Source organism: Amblyomma maculatum, chromosome 7 (assembly GCF_055883805.1).
Source record: "Amblyomma maculatum isolate TAMU_Amacu chromosome 7, ASM5588380v1, whole genome shotgun sequence".
Classification (NCBI taxonomy): domain Eukaryota; kingdom Metazoa; phylum Arthropoda; class Arachnida; order Ixodida; family Ixodidae; genus Amblyomma; species Amblyomma maculatum.
This window is the reverse complement of record NC_139350.1, coordinates 86659492-86678651: the sequence shown is the minus strand read 5'-3', so window position 1 is coordinate 86678651 and position 19160 is coordinate 86659492. Positions and strand designations below refer to the sequence as shown.

General features: G+C 45.4%; 1 protein-coding gene across 1 annotated transcript in view; it reads right to left on the bottom strand.

Moving 5' to 3' along the window:
* The window catches only part of ValRS (Valyl-tRNA synthetase), a 112991-nt gene that overhangs the window by 56169 nt on the left and 37662 nt on the right, over window positions 1–19160 (bottom strand). Inside the window, exons 12-18 of the mRNA XM_084609211.1 lie at window positions 18617–18698; window positions 18221–18297; window positions 16300–16390; window positions 12929–13034; window positions 8468–8538; window positions 7253–7378; window positions 1686–1790 (exon numbers count right to left, since the gene is read on the bottom strand). Of these exons, the coding sequence (XP_084465337.1) occupies window positions 1686–1790; window positions 7253–7378; window positions 8468–8538; window positions 12929–13034; window positions 16300–16390; window positions 18221–18297; window positions 18617–18698 (658 nt within the window). The remainder of the gene's footprint in view (window positions 1–1685; window positions 1791–7252; window positions 7379–8467; window positions 8539–12928; window positions 13035–16299; window positions 16391–18220; window positions 18298–18616; window positions 18699–19160) is intronic.

The following is a 19160-nucleotide window of genomic DNA, read 5'->3' as shown; positions in this document are numbered from 1 at the left end:
TTCTTCTGTGCACTAATATGAATGGCAGCGACCGGCGCGTGCCGTTTGTAATCGGAAAATCCAAGAAGCCACGTTGCTTTCGGAACCATGTACCCGTGCGCTACAGGCACAATACTAAGTCCTGGATGACACGGGATTTATTCGCAGAGTGGCTGGGCGAGTTTGACCGCGACATGCAGAGGCCAAGCAGGCGCGTGCTGCTGTTGCTCGACAACTGCTCAGCGCACCACGTGCAAACGTCTCTGACGGCAGTGACTGTACTTTTTCTGCTGCCCAATACCACTTCTAAAGTGCAGCCTCTTGATTTGGGCATAATACGCTCCTTTAAGGCATCGTATAGGCGCCGCATTGTGCAGCACTTGCTCATCGCCGTTGACCGTCCGGCCGCTAACTTGCCGCTCGGAGTTTCATTGTATTCAGCCCTTGAGATGGTGAAGGCGGCCTGGGCGGAGGTGACGACCGCTTGCGTGCGAAACTGTTTCCGCAAGGCCGGCTTCGTCGACGCAGTACCGGACGTCGGGCCTGATGCCTCCGATGATGATGATTCTGGCGGCGATTTGTGGCAGCGCGTCGTCGACTCCGACATGGGAGGCCCTGGCATTGGTTGGCAGGATTTTATTTCTGCGGATGAAGACGCGGATATTGCGGAACCGTGCACGGACGAAGGCATCGTTTCTGAAGTGCGGGCCGAGAGCGACGCGGAAGAATCAGATGAAGATGAAACGTCTGAGCCAGCACCCGTAAGCACATCTGTAGCAATGGGCTATATAGAGGGCCTCGGACAACTTGTCTATGACAAGGGACTCGGCGAAGAGCACGCTAGTGCTTTAAATAAACTGGAGACCGCCCTCATCGCATCTGCACTGCAGAAACAGACGAGCATCACAGACTTTTTTGCTAAGAAATAAATTTCGTGTTTTGACCGCCAACTTTTTTTTTTTTCTTTTTTAGTTTGTGGTCCAGTTACTACGAACTTCGGAATATAACGAACGGACGCCGCGTGACGCTCAGGTTCGTTATAAGCGGGCTCAACTGTACACCCCTTCACAGCATGGGATGAACAAGACACCGTGAATTCGCATGACAAACAGTACTGGGACAACCAGGTTAATGACAATCACCAAAGTAGCACCAAAACTGCACTAGTGTGGTTTACAAGGTTTGTAGCCCCAAAGTGCCTCAGGCTATGAGGAGTGCCACAGAAGAGGGATCCGGAATATTTTTACCACCAGGGGTTCATAAAAGAAAATACCCTGACATAGCACGCTATATGGGTGCCTCGAGTTTCACCTCCGCCAAACCGTGGCCACTGTGGTCAAGATCAAACCCTGGTTACCCAGCTGTAGTGGAAGTGTGCCACCAGGACAGAGGCACGCTGTGCACAACGCTGCTGCTTTCCCTCTGTAATTGACAGTTACTGGTGGTGCAGTGCTATCCAGGCTGCATCGCAAACCAATAGCCATGAGCGAGCCTACTCACTGGCATATGTCCCTCATGTCTCATGACTCCGTTCACTTTGGCCAGCAGGCAAATGCGACAGTCTTTTGCAACAGCAGTAGTAATGCTGTCTGCAGTGGAAGAAAATGCTCCCCATGCAGTCAAGTGCAGCAAAGGACACAAACCAATTGACCAGTGACTACATCAAACAGTTAGCGCAGGAGAAAAGATCAAGGATAAGTGCGCACCTCTAGTGAGATGCCCTGGATGACATCAACGGGATCAATGACGTTGCCAAGGGACTTGCTCATCTTGCGGCCGTGGGCATCGCGCACAATGGAGTGCAGCAGCACCTGCGGTGTGAGTGACAGAAGCAAGAGCTGATATGTTGTCGGTCACTTGCCTCGACAAAATGTTCCCAACACCAACCAGCATTCACAGCCACCCCCTCTGCCGTGTATGAAATGAGAACGAAAACACAACCAATGTTCAGTAGCCATTTGAAGGCCTTTACAAACCTATTTGGCTATGCCTGAAGAGAAAAATTAGCATTAGCTGCCTAGTTTGTGCAAACTTTCCCTATTCAGCTTTTGCAGCTTACTTGTGATGGCAAACCTAGCTTGACAAAGAAAACTAGACAGCCCTATGCCTTGCTGCTGGGCCTTGCACATGTACGCGCCTGAACTAGTATATGCAGCATCAAGTTTTAGACAGTGCTCACAGTTTTCTGAGACACCTGTGCTATTTAGAGACCCTACCACTACAGAAGTGTGCTGAATTCCCTCATTAAGAGAAGCAGCACGTTCATCAACAACCTTCTCCTCTGCAAGAACTGGGCTGGGTTCTTTTGAAGCCAAATAATAAAACGATTCAGCCATTTTATGCCACCAAGAAAAACAGTTGAAAAGTACAACTTGCATAAATACTTATGAGCACATACTAAATGTGCATACTGAACAAGTAGACCAGATGCTTGTCCTACAAATACACAAAATAGTCACTGTCTTACAGTTATACCAGGCATTTTAATGACAACAGAAAAAAAAAAATTGAAACAGACCTGAAAAGAACGTGTTAGAGACAAAGAAAAAAAATATATTAGAAATGCATTATCTGTCATTGTGCAGGCTGCCGGGCTGCCTGCCCGTCTATCTAAAGCACCTAGTTTCGATTTTGTACGGAAAAATATTCTAAGGATGATTCCTAACGATGAAGATATTTAAGTGTTTTGGCTATAAGTATAGACGACAGAAAATTCGGACACCTGACTTTTCAGACATGCTTGTTGCTTGATTATTCGGACTTTTTCACGGCACTGCGACATGATCCATACAACTAATGCACATCAGCTCCCAACATTTCGGACTCATCACGACTAATTGTTCGATTTTTCAGACTTCATCCGTATTCGTCACGGCACCACTGCCAATAGCCAAGCCTCCATACAAAATGTATTGTGGAACGTCATTAACCCAGGCTTCAAGGGAGTCGAAAATGGGATTCTATAAAGCAAATTTTAAGCTAGAAATAACGGAGTCCTTTATGCAGTGTGGAGTAGTAGCTGCAAACACGACCCTGCCACATTTCGAGGACGCTTCACCGTACGGCAGATGAGGACTATGCAGTGGAGCATCCTCAAAACGCGCTGTCTCAGCTAACTCTATGTGGCAGGTTTGCTTTTGCGTCTGGTTCGTCTAAGCCCTAAGGTGCCAACGGCAGTACAGCCATTGAACGCTAGTTGCCGCCCGTTGTCTCTGTAAACAATGCACGGCAAGACCGTCAAGCACCAGACTGGGCTACTGACCTCCACACAGCGGCAGTCGGATGTTTATGTGAAGTGATGTTTCCTATAAAATTTTCGGACTGCCTGAATTTTCGAGGTCCCTAGAGAGTCTGAAAATTCGGTCGTCGACTGTATACTGAGGCAAAGAATTTCAGAGATGCTTGTACTATGTACGTACATATGTATGTATGTACAGCCTTTATCAAAAGTTCACAGCCCAGGTGGTCTACTTCCAAGCGATACTATGTGGCTCGTAATGCATTCCCAGGTTTCCATACTTGCCGAAGGCAAGATTTTTCGTCCTACCCTCTTCAATGGCTAGGACTTCCACAATTGTTAAAGAACTCATAATATACGGCTTAAAAGCAAACCCTCTGGGCTCTAAACTTTTGATAAAGGCTGTATATATACGCAGTTGCAAAGCACTCTCAGAGCCCGTGGCTCTTCCTTCTCTTCTGAGAAAACTGAGAAATCATCTCTGGCTTGTGGCTATGTCGCTTATGGCTATCTTTCACTCGGTTACACCAGCAATGGCGTCAACGGCAACGCGGCTCAACCACTGAACGGGCACATTAGAGCTGAGCTCTAAAAATGTGCCACATTTTTTTACACTGAAAAGCATTAGATAAAAAGGCTTTCTTTGTTTCAAAAACTGATATGGTGTCTTGCTGGCCTTGGCTTCGAATTACCCATTGGCATTAATGCCTAAACTCTGTTATGTAAAAGTACTAATTATATACAATAAAACCTTTGTGATCCGAATTCCACAGGGTCACGGAAAAATTTGTATACTTAATCCAAAGCTTCGTATAATCAAAACGAAAAAAAAAAAAAAAAGTCAGTATGCAGAAGTATGGGAGAGGCATTCAAGCAGAACTGTTTAAGGCCGCACAGCACCAGCTAGCGACTCGCAGAGCGTACAGCGTGACAGACGATCATGACATTGGCAATATGTTGGCCGCGTGCCTCCGTGAACTTCTCGCTGTGCGTAAAGCATGAAAGGAGACTGCGACGATGGTAATGCGTGGTATGCACTCCCCACAAATCGCTCTGTGTGCGTACAACAAACTTGTGTGGGCAGGGCGTGTCTGCCGTGTGCGCCACTGCCAACTGCTCGCGGTGCATAGCATAATTGGCTATCACGTCGTCGGCGTCCTTTCGGGACGCCCGCAGTCGCAAATTGATCCCAGTGCGCTCTAACGCAGAAATGGTTTGGGGTACGGTCCTGGTCCATGGCATGACCTGCAGCTGGACCATATATTTTGGTGCTGAGTGTAGTGCACGTGCAGCGCGGAGATGACAAAAGCATGATGACTCTGGCTTAAACAAGTTATTACTATCACTTGCAAGCAGAACATGGGGAATGACATTTGAGTTCCCAAATTTTTCTGATTGTTCTATTTTTTATTTTCTGGGTGTCCACTGACTGTATAATACATTTTGCCCACACAGGTAAAACAGTGCAACGGGAGAAGCCAGTATTTAATCATGCCTACTAGTGTAGATGAACAACCCTTTGTCATGCCCCGACTGTTTTTTTTTCTCATTCATTTCCCCCTCCCCTCCCACACTTTGTCACCCTCATCCCTCAACCCTCATCAGGAGTAGCATGCTAGGCTCACCACCAGGCAGACATCTCCTGTTGCCATTAAGGGGGGACATGGGTCTTGAGCAAAATTTTCTTAATATTTGTCCTGTCAGTATGAAATTTGCAGGGTTTATGTAAATTCTTGTGCTGGTTTCAAATATGTTGTTAGTTTTCTTCTACATAAATTTGCTGAGTAGTTACAGCAACTTTGCTGTTCCAGACTTGCGGGAAGCTTGTAAAAATATCTACTGAAGGGAAATTGCTAAAATGCACATGGATCTGTTCTTGAATGTCTAAGGAACGCAATAAAACAAGTTTTGTGCTCCTGCCTTACTACAAGCCAAAGTTATGGAAGTTTTAAGTTTCAGCTTCACAAGTGCAACCACCCCCTTTCTACATCTTCGTATGTTTAAAAATTTTTCATGCAGTTGAGACCTTGTATAATAGCTTTATTGTGTTCCTTTAACACTCACGAGCCAGTAAAAATAAAAATCATTACAATCTAAGGAGTAGGAGAGCCACAATGCCACCCGCAAAATAGAAGGGTAGGCAAAATTTTCATTTTGAGAAAAATGGAAAAAACAAATTGCAATGTCAAACACTAATTTAATCAAACAAAAACTGTAGAAATGCAGGCCACTGTGGCCTAGAAGGCTCCTGGACAGTAATCTGCATTGGGTTTGCCCTTCTGCTTTCGTTTTGCTGCAGTCTGAAAAGCTGCAGAGGAAGCACGCTTCCTCTCTGCTCTCAGACATTCACTGGTGCAATGCACACGTTTACAATTTAAAATGGCTATAAACCTCCAGGAATGTAGTCTCTTTGCTTTCCAACGTCCAAGTGTCGCCTCTTTCATTTTGATTTGCAGTTGCAGCACATTCAGTTGTCACTTTTTCGTTTCGTTTTTTTTTTTTTTTTCTTTTTTTTTTACGTACGTCGTTTTGCTACGTCCTCGCATCAAGACCGTGGTGAGGAACGTTTATTACGGAAAAGAAATGTAATTTGGAGCTGTTTGCTGCTTCCCGGTGCTCTGCATTGCACTGGAAGCAAGTGAATTCCCTAAGGACTATGAACGAGGTCTGATCGGCGCAAACGCGCGGCGAGCTCTACGAAGACGACGTGTCCCGCAGTTTACGCATTGGAGAATAAGTTTGACGGCGATTCCTTACCCCCTTCACTTTTTTAAATGCCAATATCGCCGCCGTATGTTTTACGCTTCGCCAATCTCGGCAAACTGTTTAGATCTGACGATCGTGAACTCCGCATCGCCAAGCGGACTGTCTGCCGCGCTGCCGTCATCGTTACGAACACAATCCGTCTACCGCTTCGTTGCTAGAGTTGGCGCGAGTTCAAGCTTTTCCTGTTTTGAGCTTATCTTTCTGCTCATCTGCGGCCAGCGTTATCACTGTCGCGGCGGGTGCGACCGCTGGCAGTAGCAGTCCCCCGTGCTGGGGAACACGCTAGGCCTACTTCAGGCTCGTACACACGATCGTTCGGCGCACGATTTCCGTCGGCCTGAGCGCGCACAGCCGGGGCAGGGCATCACTTGAGATGATTATTCAACTATTTTTTTTACTTTTTTCACAAATTCTTGCCATGAACGCACCTCGCGGTTCGGAACCAAGCGCGGCCGGCGTCACGTCTCCGCCGTCTCCCCGCGGCTCGGGCGCGCCTAGCAGACGCCGTCAGCCAGCTCCACCAATGCGGGGACGCCTTATCGTCACGTGCACCCCGAAAGCCAATGGGATTGCAAATGCCACGTTTTCTTTTTTTGCTATTTTTTATGCGACCAATGGGCGAATGTAAACAGCAGAGGCGTCAATTTGAAGACGAAAGGCGGCTCTTTCGAATGAGACCAAGATGGCTACGGTGCCGCGCACAAAATGGGAGCTACGCCTCGCGAAAAATGGTTGTTTCGGGGGTCGTTTTCGGCCCAAATTTGGGCGACATCGATTATATAAATTGGCATTGTGACTAAAATACCGACCCTAGAGATGAAAAACTTAGCAGATAGGTAGATAAAGAGCTACTGATTTCGCAAATCACATTTTCTAAAAAGTGATTTTTTCGCGATTTTTTGGTCCGCAAGACCCGTGTCCCCCCTTAAAATATATCTCTCTCTCTGTCATGCACATGTGCGTTTGCTGATGTTGTGATTCTCAGTAATTTCTTACCTTGCACCCCCCTACATGGGGAAGCAGTTTATTCTGCTTGGTGGAAACCATATGCCCAGCTTCCAGAAAATTTTTGCCTAATCATGAAATTTTTAGAACCAAAATTCTCTCAACTGTTGGCAATGATGTTTTTTTTAAGCTGCTGTAGGAAAAAATGGCCTGAAATATAGATTTCTGTGTATAATTGTGGGAATTTTCAGTTACGGCATGGAAGGCCACTCCATCGGGCACTATCCGCTGCTTTACGTGCCCTCATGCCAGCAGCAAGCCTACCTCAGTGAAAGGCAGCTTGCCCATGAGTTTGGAGCCAAGCATGACCATTTTGGCCACCCAGAAGAACAGGATGTCATGACCTGTCTCCAGAAGCGTGCCCGGATAGAAGGCCTTCAGGTCCACAGTCTGCACAGGGAGCCACAAGACCATTAGCAACAGTCGACATCGACGAGGCTTCCGATAGCATGCCTCCCCTCATAATGCCAGTCAAAAACTCTCTTGCTTTCCTGTGCCACTGCTCTGGTGCCAGAAACACCCAAGACACAATCGCCACAAGCAGCCAAGTAAAAAGCCCCGTAAAGCCTACACCAAGCAATGTCTAATTCAAGGTCACACTTATGCTCAAAATAAAACAAGTCCAATCTGAAAGATGCAATACTCGCCCAAAAACAAACTAGAGGGTGAAAGTGCTGGGCACAAACTTTTCGATTTAACCAAATTAAAATATTTTTTTTACAGCATTCCTCAGTTATGCACCGGCATTGTCGCAGTCCACAGTGCTGACCTTGGCAGTGTGTCAAGATGCTGTGGGCCAATAATATTCCAGAGTGTTTATCTTTTGATGAGATCTACAGGAGTGACGCTCTTGGCGAAAATGGCAGAGCACCAAGGTTCATAAGCTCTTTGCAGCTTTATCACGGGTGCTAAGCTAAGCAATGAAACTGGCACTTGTTTCTATGAGTTTCAGAACAGCTTGCTTCTGGACACTGAGAAGCACAAAGTGACATATTATTTTAAGCTGCTGTGATAAAATTAAGTTCTGTGCCAAGTATGCTTGATTTGCAACCTTTTGGAGCCTATTTCGGAAGATGTGATTTTCGAATATTATGTTTCGAGTTCTCAGTGTCATGAAAAAGGCATCAATGAGATTCCATGATATTTACTGGCTTTCACTATGCCCCCTATCGCGTTACCAGTCTCTCCTTTGTTGTGCCTTCAATAGCTTCCTGGGCAAAGGCCTCCACTCAAGATAGAGGGCACCCCAATAACGTTTCAATAAAGGTTTCCTCTCTCTTTAACTGCTCTCCTACAAAAGTTTTCATGGGCCCACACTCCTTGTACTGCTTCAATGTTTCCTTTATGAAACAGAGATGGCCAGAATTTTTCCTCACCTCCCGCACTGCTGTTCGTATGTTAATATTTCTGAACATGCAACAATACTGACAAGCTGGTTTCTCAAATTTGTCACATAGCAACCTTGAAAAGCCTTCTGACCTGATCTGGCCAGCCAAAGATGGAGAAGGGGAACAGGCCAGAGGAGAACCACGTATCCAGCACATCTTCATCTGTAAAAGCACATCTTTGTCACTGCCCCGCCAGATGACAAATGCAAAATACTCGCACAACAATTATCCCAATCAACATCCCAGTCAATGCAATATTTTCGAATATTTGATAATTTAAAATATTTGGTCGTTTAACAAGCTATTTGATATCTGATTCGATCTGAATGCTTGGTACTCGAAATCTTGAAGTATCTGTCTGGCGCGAATTGTGTTTCTTGGACAACTACTTCATGTAGTTTCAGTTTCGAGTACAGCTTAGACCACCAGCTTAGTAGCCAGCAAAAGCTGCGTTAGAGCCGGTCCCGCACTAATAAGCGGTTATGTTGCAAGTGATCTCCACTCTACTGTGCTATTCTTGCTCACTCTGCGTGCAGAACAGCTTGTGCTCTTGCACGAGAAAATTTAGATTTCAGTGTGCTGGACTTTTAAATAAAGCCTCAGTGTAATATGTAATAGCTTTGTGTGTTACAAAAATAAAGATTTTGAGAATGCCTACTTCGTCATTCAGCCTCCTTTTAGCCCCAAAAGTACTATTCGTCGACTATTCATCCTAAGGACACTGGTTCGATCTCGACTGTGCGTCCGCGTTTCGATGGAGGTAAAACACGCAGGTGCTGGTGTGCTGTGCTAAGTCAGTGCAAGCTAAAGAACCCTAGGTGGTCGAAATTTCTGCAGCCCTCTACTATGACGTCTCTCATAGCCTGTGTCACAAACCAGAAGCACTAAGAAAATCACTATTCACTTTGAATTTGCTTCGAACAAAAAAAACACTATTCGCAAACCCCTACATATGAGGCCATCGCTTACAAAGTGAGAATATACAGTCGAACCCGGATATATCGAACTCGAAGGGGATCGCGAAATAGTTCGATATATCGATAATTCGATATACAAAAATCGGCTTGTGACGGCACTTACGATGCGAAAAAACGATATCGTATTTGTCGCGTAATCAACCCACTCGCATAATGAACCCACCCTCCACTTTTGCACCCGAGAGTTAAAAAACAAAAATGCGTTAAGGCCAGCTTGCTCACATATGCAAGCGATTGAGCGATCTCAGCGATGAGCGGCAGCGATAGAGCGAAAATTTTCAAACTTGTTGGAACTGCGTCCCTTTCGCAGCTCAAAACAAGCTTTCTGTGTCACCGCGGCAGAAATCGCGAGCGTTTTCGCTTCCATGACGATGACGCGCGCCACTCCGTTTCGGTCATATTATCCACAGCTCATTTCTTGGCAGCGTGCCAAGATGCTGCGCTGCGATAACGCTGCGATAACGTCAGGGCGCGTTTATCTTTTGATAGCTCCTGCGGTGGCGGGGAGCGAACTTGGCAGAGTGCCCGTGATGGCTTGATTGCGCAAGCCTGGTTCGTTTTATCACGCCGCGCTTTGGGTGGGCATCATGATCGCAGCAGCTGACCGCGAGCTTTCGTTGATTCATGCATGCAAGGATAAACGACTCCCACAACAAAAAACAAAAAAACTGCCGCTTCTTAACGTCCGCAGCCGCCATATCTTACGCTACGCCGCGCGTACAGCACAACGATAAGAAAGAATGACTCTCGCAAAAGAGTTCCCGCTTTTTAACGTCCGCAGGCGCCATAGCCGCGGCGAGCCGCACGTGCAGAGGGTTCTGCAGAGGGTTCGCAACATTTGCTGGAGACAGCGTCCGACCTCTGTCTGAAAACGGGGTGAACTGGCTTGGCGCATGCGTAGGGCGTGCTGAAGGAGAGAGATAGCTCGGCAAAAGAATGGGCACACCCACGCACATGGCTTGCAAACGTCATGTATTGGTGCGCTGGAAACGGTAACTGCAGATGCGCGCGCCTTTGGGGAATGGGCGCGGCGCTGCCCAGATCAGTTGTCGCCGAACTGTCCCCTCTCATTCCTTCCGTGCGTGGCTAGAAAACGTCACGCGGCAAATGGCCAAGGGTGATGCGATCTTCTCTGGGGAAGGCACACTTTCCAGTGCGTGGTGCAGAGTTCGATATATCGAATGACCGGTGAAATTGAGTTCGATATATGACGCGGCTTTCCTATACCTTTACATGGGATTTTCAAAGGGATATTCCGTGAGTTCGATATAACCAAAATTCGTTATATCCGGGTTCGATATAACCGGGTTCGACTGTATATGATTGACAACAAGGCACAAGCTACGCACTGATTTGTGCCTAGAGACAAACGAAGTTAAAAGCAAGTAAAAAGTGCCTATATTGGTCAGCACTAAATTTTTACTACACTCAGCGCTTCTCACGACAGAGATGATAACATGTCAAACTACCTGTAACAGTGTAATAGGGAGCATCATTACTGCCAACCAGGCACAGGTCTGAAGGTAAAAATATATAGAAAAAGCCAGGAAGGCTCCACCCAACAAAACAAAAGAAAAACTGTTTTCGAGGACAGTGCAGCAACTAAGCAAAACTGTATTTACTTGAATACCAACATTGTCATCATCTGCGTGGCTACACACACTACAGGGCAAAGGTCCTTCAATTACCTCGATCCTGTATCAGCTGCTGCCATCCAGCCACCGCAAAAATCCCAACGCCCTCCATCCACCAAACTTTCTGACGGCCCCTGCTACACTTGCCTTCCTCAGGAATCCAGTTGGCAACCTTTAGCAACCATCTTGCCTTCGCATTACAAGTCCTGCCTGTGTCTATTCTTCTTGACTTCGACTAGAATGTCTGTAATTCGAGATTGTGCTCAGATGCACTCTGTGTGCATCCTGCCTCAATGTTAAACATACAATTTTCCTTTCCATAGCTCTCTGCATGGTTCCGAGTTTAAGTAGAACTCTTTTCATTGGCCTCCGTGCTTCTGCTCCATAGATAAGTTCCAATAAGGTGCAGCTGTTTTATACTTTTTCTCCTGAGGAATACTGGCAAACTGCCATTCACTATCTGAGAATATGTGCCAAATGCACTCCACCCCAATCTCATTTTTCTAGTCATTTCACTCTTGTGGCCCAGATCTGCGCCCACTGCCTGTCCTAAGTAGGCACATTCCATTACCACTTCCCAGCGCTTCGCTACCTCTCGCAAACTTCTGTTTCCTTCCAACTGCTGTGATTGTGAATGCGGAAAGAAGCCAGAGAGGGTCATTAGGAAAAAAAAGATAGTGAAGTAGAGAAAGAAGGGTGTTTGGGCACAGAACACAAAGCAGCAGCAGCACAGTGGAGAAAAGGGCCGCTGCAGCCTAGGAGACTGAGTGTACATGTCGGTCTTGCTACGATGTCACGCACATTTGTGAACTGCTGCCTGCCTCTATGATGATACTGATGCATGCATTGTTATTGTTTCTAAATAACTGCACGCAGCCTCCATTTTTCTGAGCCCTTAACTGTAAGGAATGATGTTATAACTGTACAAAATTCTAGAGGGCGCTTTGCACCACTAAAGTATGATGAGGCGAAAGAAAGCCATTACAATGCGGTGGATCGTAGCCCTCCACTACGGCACCTCTATCTCCCTCTATTCTTCCTCCCTTCCTTTACGGCGTGGTACATGTGTCCGTGGAGAATTGTGACAGGTACTGCGCCCTTTCTATCCCGTAAATCAATTTCAAACGCCACTGACGCCTGCTATACTAACGTCTCCTAGACATCTGGGTCTGTTTCTGTTTGCTGTGTGGTGCGGCGTTCGAGGAAGCGCCAAATGAACGGTGCCGCACGGACACCTGGTTTGGATGCCCGGTGGGGTCAGCTTCGCATATGCACGAATCGCCTGGTAACGTCATGACCTGTCAAGACGGTACCCCCCTTGTCGAACGCAGCCAGCATTCCATTGAACGCATCAAAGTTCACCGGCGTTCTATAATTCGTTTACAGGAAAGAAAAGGGGCTGTATTTGTCACTCGCAGAATGCCGCTATCACCATCATGGTAGACAAGAGGAATTATGAAGAGCATTTCCCGATCCGGGGCGTGGAGCAGTTGGTAAAGCGCTGGGCTGGGGATCCAAGGGATGGAGGTTCGATTCCCGGTGGAGACAAGGCTTATTAATATATTTTTAACTCTCGCTCTCGAAGATGTGACACCTCTGCTGTCAACCTTCTGTCGACAACTATGGGGCATTAAAGACTTTCGCCTTAATATTTTTTTTTTTCTTTTTTGTGAGGGCTCATACCTGCCCTTCACACTCTCTTCGTGGTTGCATTACATAGATGTGTGTTCTCAGTTGAAGAGAAACCAAGAATAGTTGAAAACCTTTCAACTCCTTAACAATTTAAGAAACATGGAGGAAAAGGGTGGGCAATGCAAGTGTCGCCTTGGGCTGCAAGTGAGTGCTTGCATTGTCAAACGTTTTCTTTAGTCCATGTAATTTCTGAGAACAAGAAGATAAGAGGGAATTCAGCAGAGGATAAAGATGCAAAGCCATGCCCACCTTGCTTTAGCTTGATCAGATCCTTAGACACTCCATATTTTTTGGCAGCTTTCTCTGCAGCCTCCTCCTCCGTGCGTCCACTGACCCAGTAGTCATTGTCACTCTCCTGAGTACGATCAAAAGGGACATTTAAAAGACAAGCATGGCATAAACAAAATCAACTTTCTCTTTCAAAATGAAAAATGATTACTGCTAAAAGCCACTTTAACAAAAAGCTTGGCAAGGCACTGCCATACAAAGGTAGCAAAAAAGGAAATGTCAACTGTTACTTGGCGAGCAATTTGGCTAACACTGCCTTCAACAAACTCATTTAACAAATCAGATAGCATGGCGGTTACAACTCAGACACGGCATCATATATACAATGTATTTTTTTAACACAGGCACATAAAACATAAAAACAACATAAAAATTTCTGAGGAAAACTATGATATTCCCTAATGCGAAATTTGAGCGCAGCTATTGAAGTGCTTTTGCGATACACTGAGGCATAGGTTTTGACAGATGCTTGCATGTATGCATGTGCAGTTACAAAGCACTGTTTATTTCTTTTACGAGCAAACAAGAATTTTTCAGAAGAAGAGAACTCGTGGCTCTTCTTTCTCTTCCTTCTCAGAAATTCTCTTTGGCTCGAACTGCCGAATGGGCGTATAAGAGCTGCACTCCAAAAATATACTTTTAATATTTAGGAACAATGACCAGGTGAGAGGCTATGAAGGCTATAAATGCTACTGAATTTCATTACTTAAGAGAGATTAAATGACTTTTTCATTTAAAAAACAAAACACAAAACTCTTACCTCACTCCTTGAGTCTTTAAAATTATCGTCCTTTGTCATTTCATAAACCAAGTGAGAATAGCTAAGCTTGGGTGAAATGTAAAAATTACCCAGAAAAAGCTTTGAGCACTCAGGCGACAGGTCTTTACTTCTATTCAAGACAATACACTTCACAAAGCTTATCAAGTGCTTTATCAGCATAATGGATAGGCCTGTAAAAGTCTTTGCTAGAGGTACGGTAAAATATCAGTATGCGTTGCAAAGGCTACCTGGGACTGTGTTCCAAGTCTGTGCTGTTTTTGAAAAGGACCGTCTTCCCCCTAACCTGATTGCTGGAAATGCCAGAACTGGATGTGGTGGCTCGGATGCACCAAAAGGTGTCAAAGTAACCAGACAGTAATGTCATACACATAGCATATTTTCATTTAGCAGAAGTTCAATGACTCCAATGAGATAGAATAGCAACACGGCAGCATGCTTTTTGAAATGGAGCCTCCGGTTTTGGAGTAAATCCATCAGTGTTACTGCCTTTCTCAGCACATCAACAAGCTAAAAATTAAGTCCAGAGCTTTTGTTCTGTCTTATCTTGCCTATAACAAATCAGATGGATGACAATTTTGGCCTTTTTTTCATTTCGTTGGACAATCTAACAGCTCCTAGGGCTAAAGACAAACTCCGGATTGTTACAGAAATGATTCAGTTGGCCTCTGGAAAATCATATGATGCCACTATTACTGAATTTGCAGTGCTTGTGTTTACGAGTGTTGAAAGATCTTGCAAAGAGGGTGATATCTCAGCCCACTGCAGCAGCTCGATGTCTAAAGACGCTCGACTGCTGAAACGGATGTCTAGGTTTGATCCCGACCGCCAGCGGCCGTGTTTCGATGGGCGCGAAACGGAGAGGCGTCAGTGTGCTGCAGCGATATCAGTGCACGTTACAGATTCGCAGGTGGTCGCAATTATTCTGAAGCCCTGCACACTGGCACCTTTTTCTTTTCACTCCCATCTTCTTCCCTTCCCTTATGCTACGGTTCAGGTGTCCATGGAGAATTGCAACAGTTATTGCGCCTTTCCTTGCCTACAAATCGATTTAAATTTTTACGTAATAGCTCGCAAAATGCTAGTGTTTACTAGGTTTACTCTAGGTAAATGTGAATTTGCTATTACAAAACAGTCTTTAGATGTCGGAGCACCCCACATCATGCCATGAACCTGCTCATCACGGGGACGGTCAGTCACCGGCAACGCGCCACTCAACCGACGCACATCGGACATGCCAGAGGTAGCTTTCTAGCATCACTTACAGTTCTCCACAGCTGTGGTGCTGTGGGTCTGATTATCTACCATCAGTGGAAGCAGCGGTTGCCACATGCAGCGCCATGGACTTTGACTAAGAGCACGAGGAGCACTAGTGCCATTTGGTGCTGCTGGGCGTTTTTTTTGTTGCTGCAACATACTGCCGTCGCTCACCGGTGCAATCGAACTGACATCCGCCTCCACCATTTCCATCAATCAGGCAAGAGCAAAAACGACACTTCTCAATATGACGCAAACTCAGAATACGGGCTCTGGACAACACACCTGTGGCCAGAGTGCAATCCCACGAAATGGGTCCATTAACTTGGCTCACGTGAGCTAGAAACTGGCTACCCTTGTGTAACACGAAATACAGCAACACCCAGTGAGGTATTTTCAATTCACGATATATATATAGTGAGGTAAAGAATTTGACAGTGACATGCACAAATGTACAGCTATAGAGAGCTCTTTTCAGTCTTCTCCACAACTAATCTTCTTCCTAGCGCTTCCCTCCTTTCCAAACATATGGCGCCACCCCTGCTGAGCTTTGAGTGGCATGGCCCCCTACTCCCCCTCCCACCGCCTCTTTTCATGATAATTATCATTTGAGTGGTAATCACCTTCCAGTCACCCACTACTGCAAGTTATGACACAAAGCCTAGGAAATCAGCCTTTAACAATTACTGCCATAAGAGATTAGTCATGGCGGGCAAACAAATAAACAACTGCACACAGATTAGCAATGCTGGAGTTATTGCCACTGGCAAGAGGAACTGGTCTGTTAGTGTATGGGCATGGGTACGGACATATCCATTTAACCACAACTACAATTCAATCTCCAGGTACTTAGCGAACATTCTATAATCTCTAAGAATTGTCTGCTCTGTACCCATGAAATTATGTTATGTAATCTTGTGGTGATTTAATGGGCTTCCTTTAACCTGGCATCATGCCTGAAGAACTAAGTGACCACGCAGCAAGATACAAAGCATAAAAGACAGACAGAAAGCAATACTGATACCATAGAAATGAAGACAATAGTTTATAGAGCTAAATAAATAAAATATATACATATTTTTTTTTGAAACATTATATATTAATAGAAAAGAAACTTTCTCACTAGAAAGAAATGATGCTGCATGGATGCTATAATAGTACCATGCAAGCTGACTTTTGTCATCTTACCTTGGTGCTCCTGGGAAGAAGACACATCACTAACAACACAGTCCTCACAATATTTAGCATGAGAACCAAAAAAGAGCTTGCATTCAAGTAAAAGGCGAAAATTACTCACAGCTCCCAATGGGGTTGGTTTGCCCTCAATTGAGACAAAGTAGGCTGGGATTCGATGCCCCCACCACAGCTGCCTTGAAATGCACCAGTCACTGGAAATGTTTGCAGATGAGAGAGAATTTATATACAATTTAACACAATATACAATTCAAGACATCCACCTTCTCTGCTTACTGACAAGAGTGTTGTACTTGCTTTGCACAACTTGCCATCCAGCCAATGCGATAAAACTTGGTTAAAAGTAGTCGCAGAAATCTCCATCGTGAATGCCTATGCCATGTCATACATCAAGAATGCATAGGAGAAGGCACCCATCTGCCTGCCATGTCCAGATTTGGCCTGCCTTAATCATAAAACTACCCATGACAATGCGGCCAGCGAGATAGACGAGCATGGATTGCATTCAAATCAATACTGATCTGCAGCACTCATTACTGACACTTTTGGCAGTCAGTAGCATTAGCAAAACTCCCTACGTCCGACATTTCCCTCATTGTTTTCAAACTGTGCTGTTGATTGTAGCTGTGCTAGTGTTGTTTATACCGCATACAATTAGTTGAAATAAATATGGCTTCAGAAGCCGTGCTGTCAGGTGCATGGCAATTCAGCTCCCATTAAAAAGCACATTTCCAGTCCCCTAACAGTTTCATTTAAAAAGAACATGTACAGCCAAGTTACATTAACTCCACCCTGCTAAGACACAGTCGAGATCCATTCCAATTATGCTTTAAATGAAGAATATGTATGAAACTGTGATTGCATGCAAAGGCCTGCTCAATGAATCAACTGCGGCTATGATTCGCCGCATTTCAATATAGTGCAACCCCTCTATAGTAGGCCGCTCAGACCGGAAAATCTTTACTAGAGTAGAATCTCGGTTATACGACTTTTGGGATGACAAAAATTTGTAAAATTCCTCGGCCAGAGAGCGTTGTGTACAATGTGCAGAATTTCAGACGTTCCAAACACTCTCCCACGCCACTACGGATAATACTAATGCACAAACCGCGACTGCAGTCTTCAGCACTATTCATGGTCCCAAATCATTAACTCCGCAGTCGCCAGCCACGCTTTGCAAGTCGCGAGCAGTTTGCGGAAATGCCACCGACATCGCGATCGCCTGTCGTGTTTTACAGGCTGCAAGAAGTTTACAGCCCGCTGTCCATAAACTGCCGACGTCCCTGTCGTCAGTCGTGCTACGTACAGTGAGTTACACTAATTTGTGTTTGACATATCAGCTTGCTTGCAATTTCCTCATAGAATCAACAGCCAGCACAAAGAAGAAACACACAAACATTAATGCTGTCCTACATAAAGCCAACATAGCAATAAACCTGGAGCTCTTGCAAGTCACGAAATGAGGCGCGGCACTAAGCGGCGTGTCCCTGTAACGTGCCACAATGCAGTCGACCTGTACACATGCTGGCTATGAAAGCGAATGGGTGAAAGCGATTCTTTGATTTTTGAGATCACGATAGGAGATGAGCAGAGAAATGGTGGAGTATAAAGGGTAAAGTTGAGCCCCACGTGAGTTGCTGTAGTTTTTTTCTTGGCAACTGCTCTTATTTTCACAATTTCTCACCTAGAAACTACATATCTTTGGCCACAGAAGAAAAAAAAAAGCCTAGGAGAGAAATATAAATGTAGGCGCCAGCCCACGTAACCCCATAACTTAGAGTGCAGCTTGAGCACAGGAGAAACAGAACTACGCCAACCAGGTAGCACGGTGGGCATTATTTAATTTCAGCGCCTTTAGTTGCAAATATGCTTGGGCTCCACACGGGGCTTCCAGTCAGGCAAAGCTGGCGTGCGAGAGCTGAGAGAGCTACATGGCACCATGAACGCTGCACTTGTAGCAGCATCACAGCCAGTGCTTAGCACTGTGCAGTTCTTCACAAATGTTACAAAAGCAGAGCACTCACCGAATATTTTCAAGAAAGTAGTTCCAAATCTTGACATGGTGCTCCGGGATTAGCTTGAGGCTGCCTTCCTTCACATCCTAAAAACCACACACACAAAAAAAAAACGAAATCCTTTACTTTGAGTACAACTGAACTAAAAAAATCCTGCACATCACTTGCTATGCATGAAGTACAGGCAGGAAAAAGAAAACAAGACAACAGCCAGATATTGAAGATGAGCTAACTCCCTCAGTTTTCTCCTTCCAATTTTTTTTTGTGAGGTGCAGAGCCAGTGCTTAAAGCAGACCTACATGCCCTCACAAGTTATAGCACTGCACTTACATCCCGCTTCCACAAACCGAGTTTGGCAAGCCACGCGCACTCTGGTAGCAGACCCATCAGCCCGGAGTCACCCACCTTGACAGCCTGAGCAGCCATGTTGTTGAGGTTCACAAACCACTGGACCTTGGGTAGAGGCTCCACAATGTCCTTGGACCGGCTGAACATGAAAGGAGGCTGAGCTCTAAATCCAGACCTTTTCCAAACGTTACTCACAGCACCCACACTAGGGAGCACAAGAAGTTGAGGGAACACATCGACCTTGCTTTTCAATAGTCGCCACACAATGCTAGTAGATGTAGTGACCTTTTCACATGACGCACACATTTCTAGCAGGGCGCTCGATTTTTTAAAGCGTGTTATAATTTCCTAAAGGTGATCAAGTCACCTTTCAAATTTATGATGTTGCAGTGTTCACGGCTTCAAGGTATAACTATTACAGTCAAACCTCAATATTACGAACAAGAATTTTTACGAGTCGTAAGCTATAACCAACTCTTTTAAAATATAAATACAAGTCATTTTCCCTTTACACAATGATAAGGCTGGCTCCAAGATAAATTTACCAAACAGTGCCCACTCAGATGGCAGGCTTTGCCATACCACACAAGTGACTGGTCAT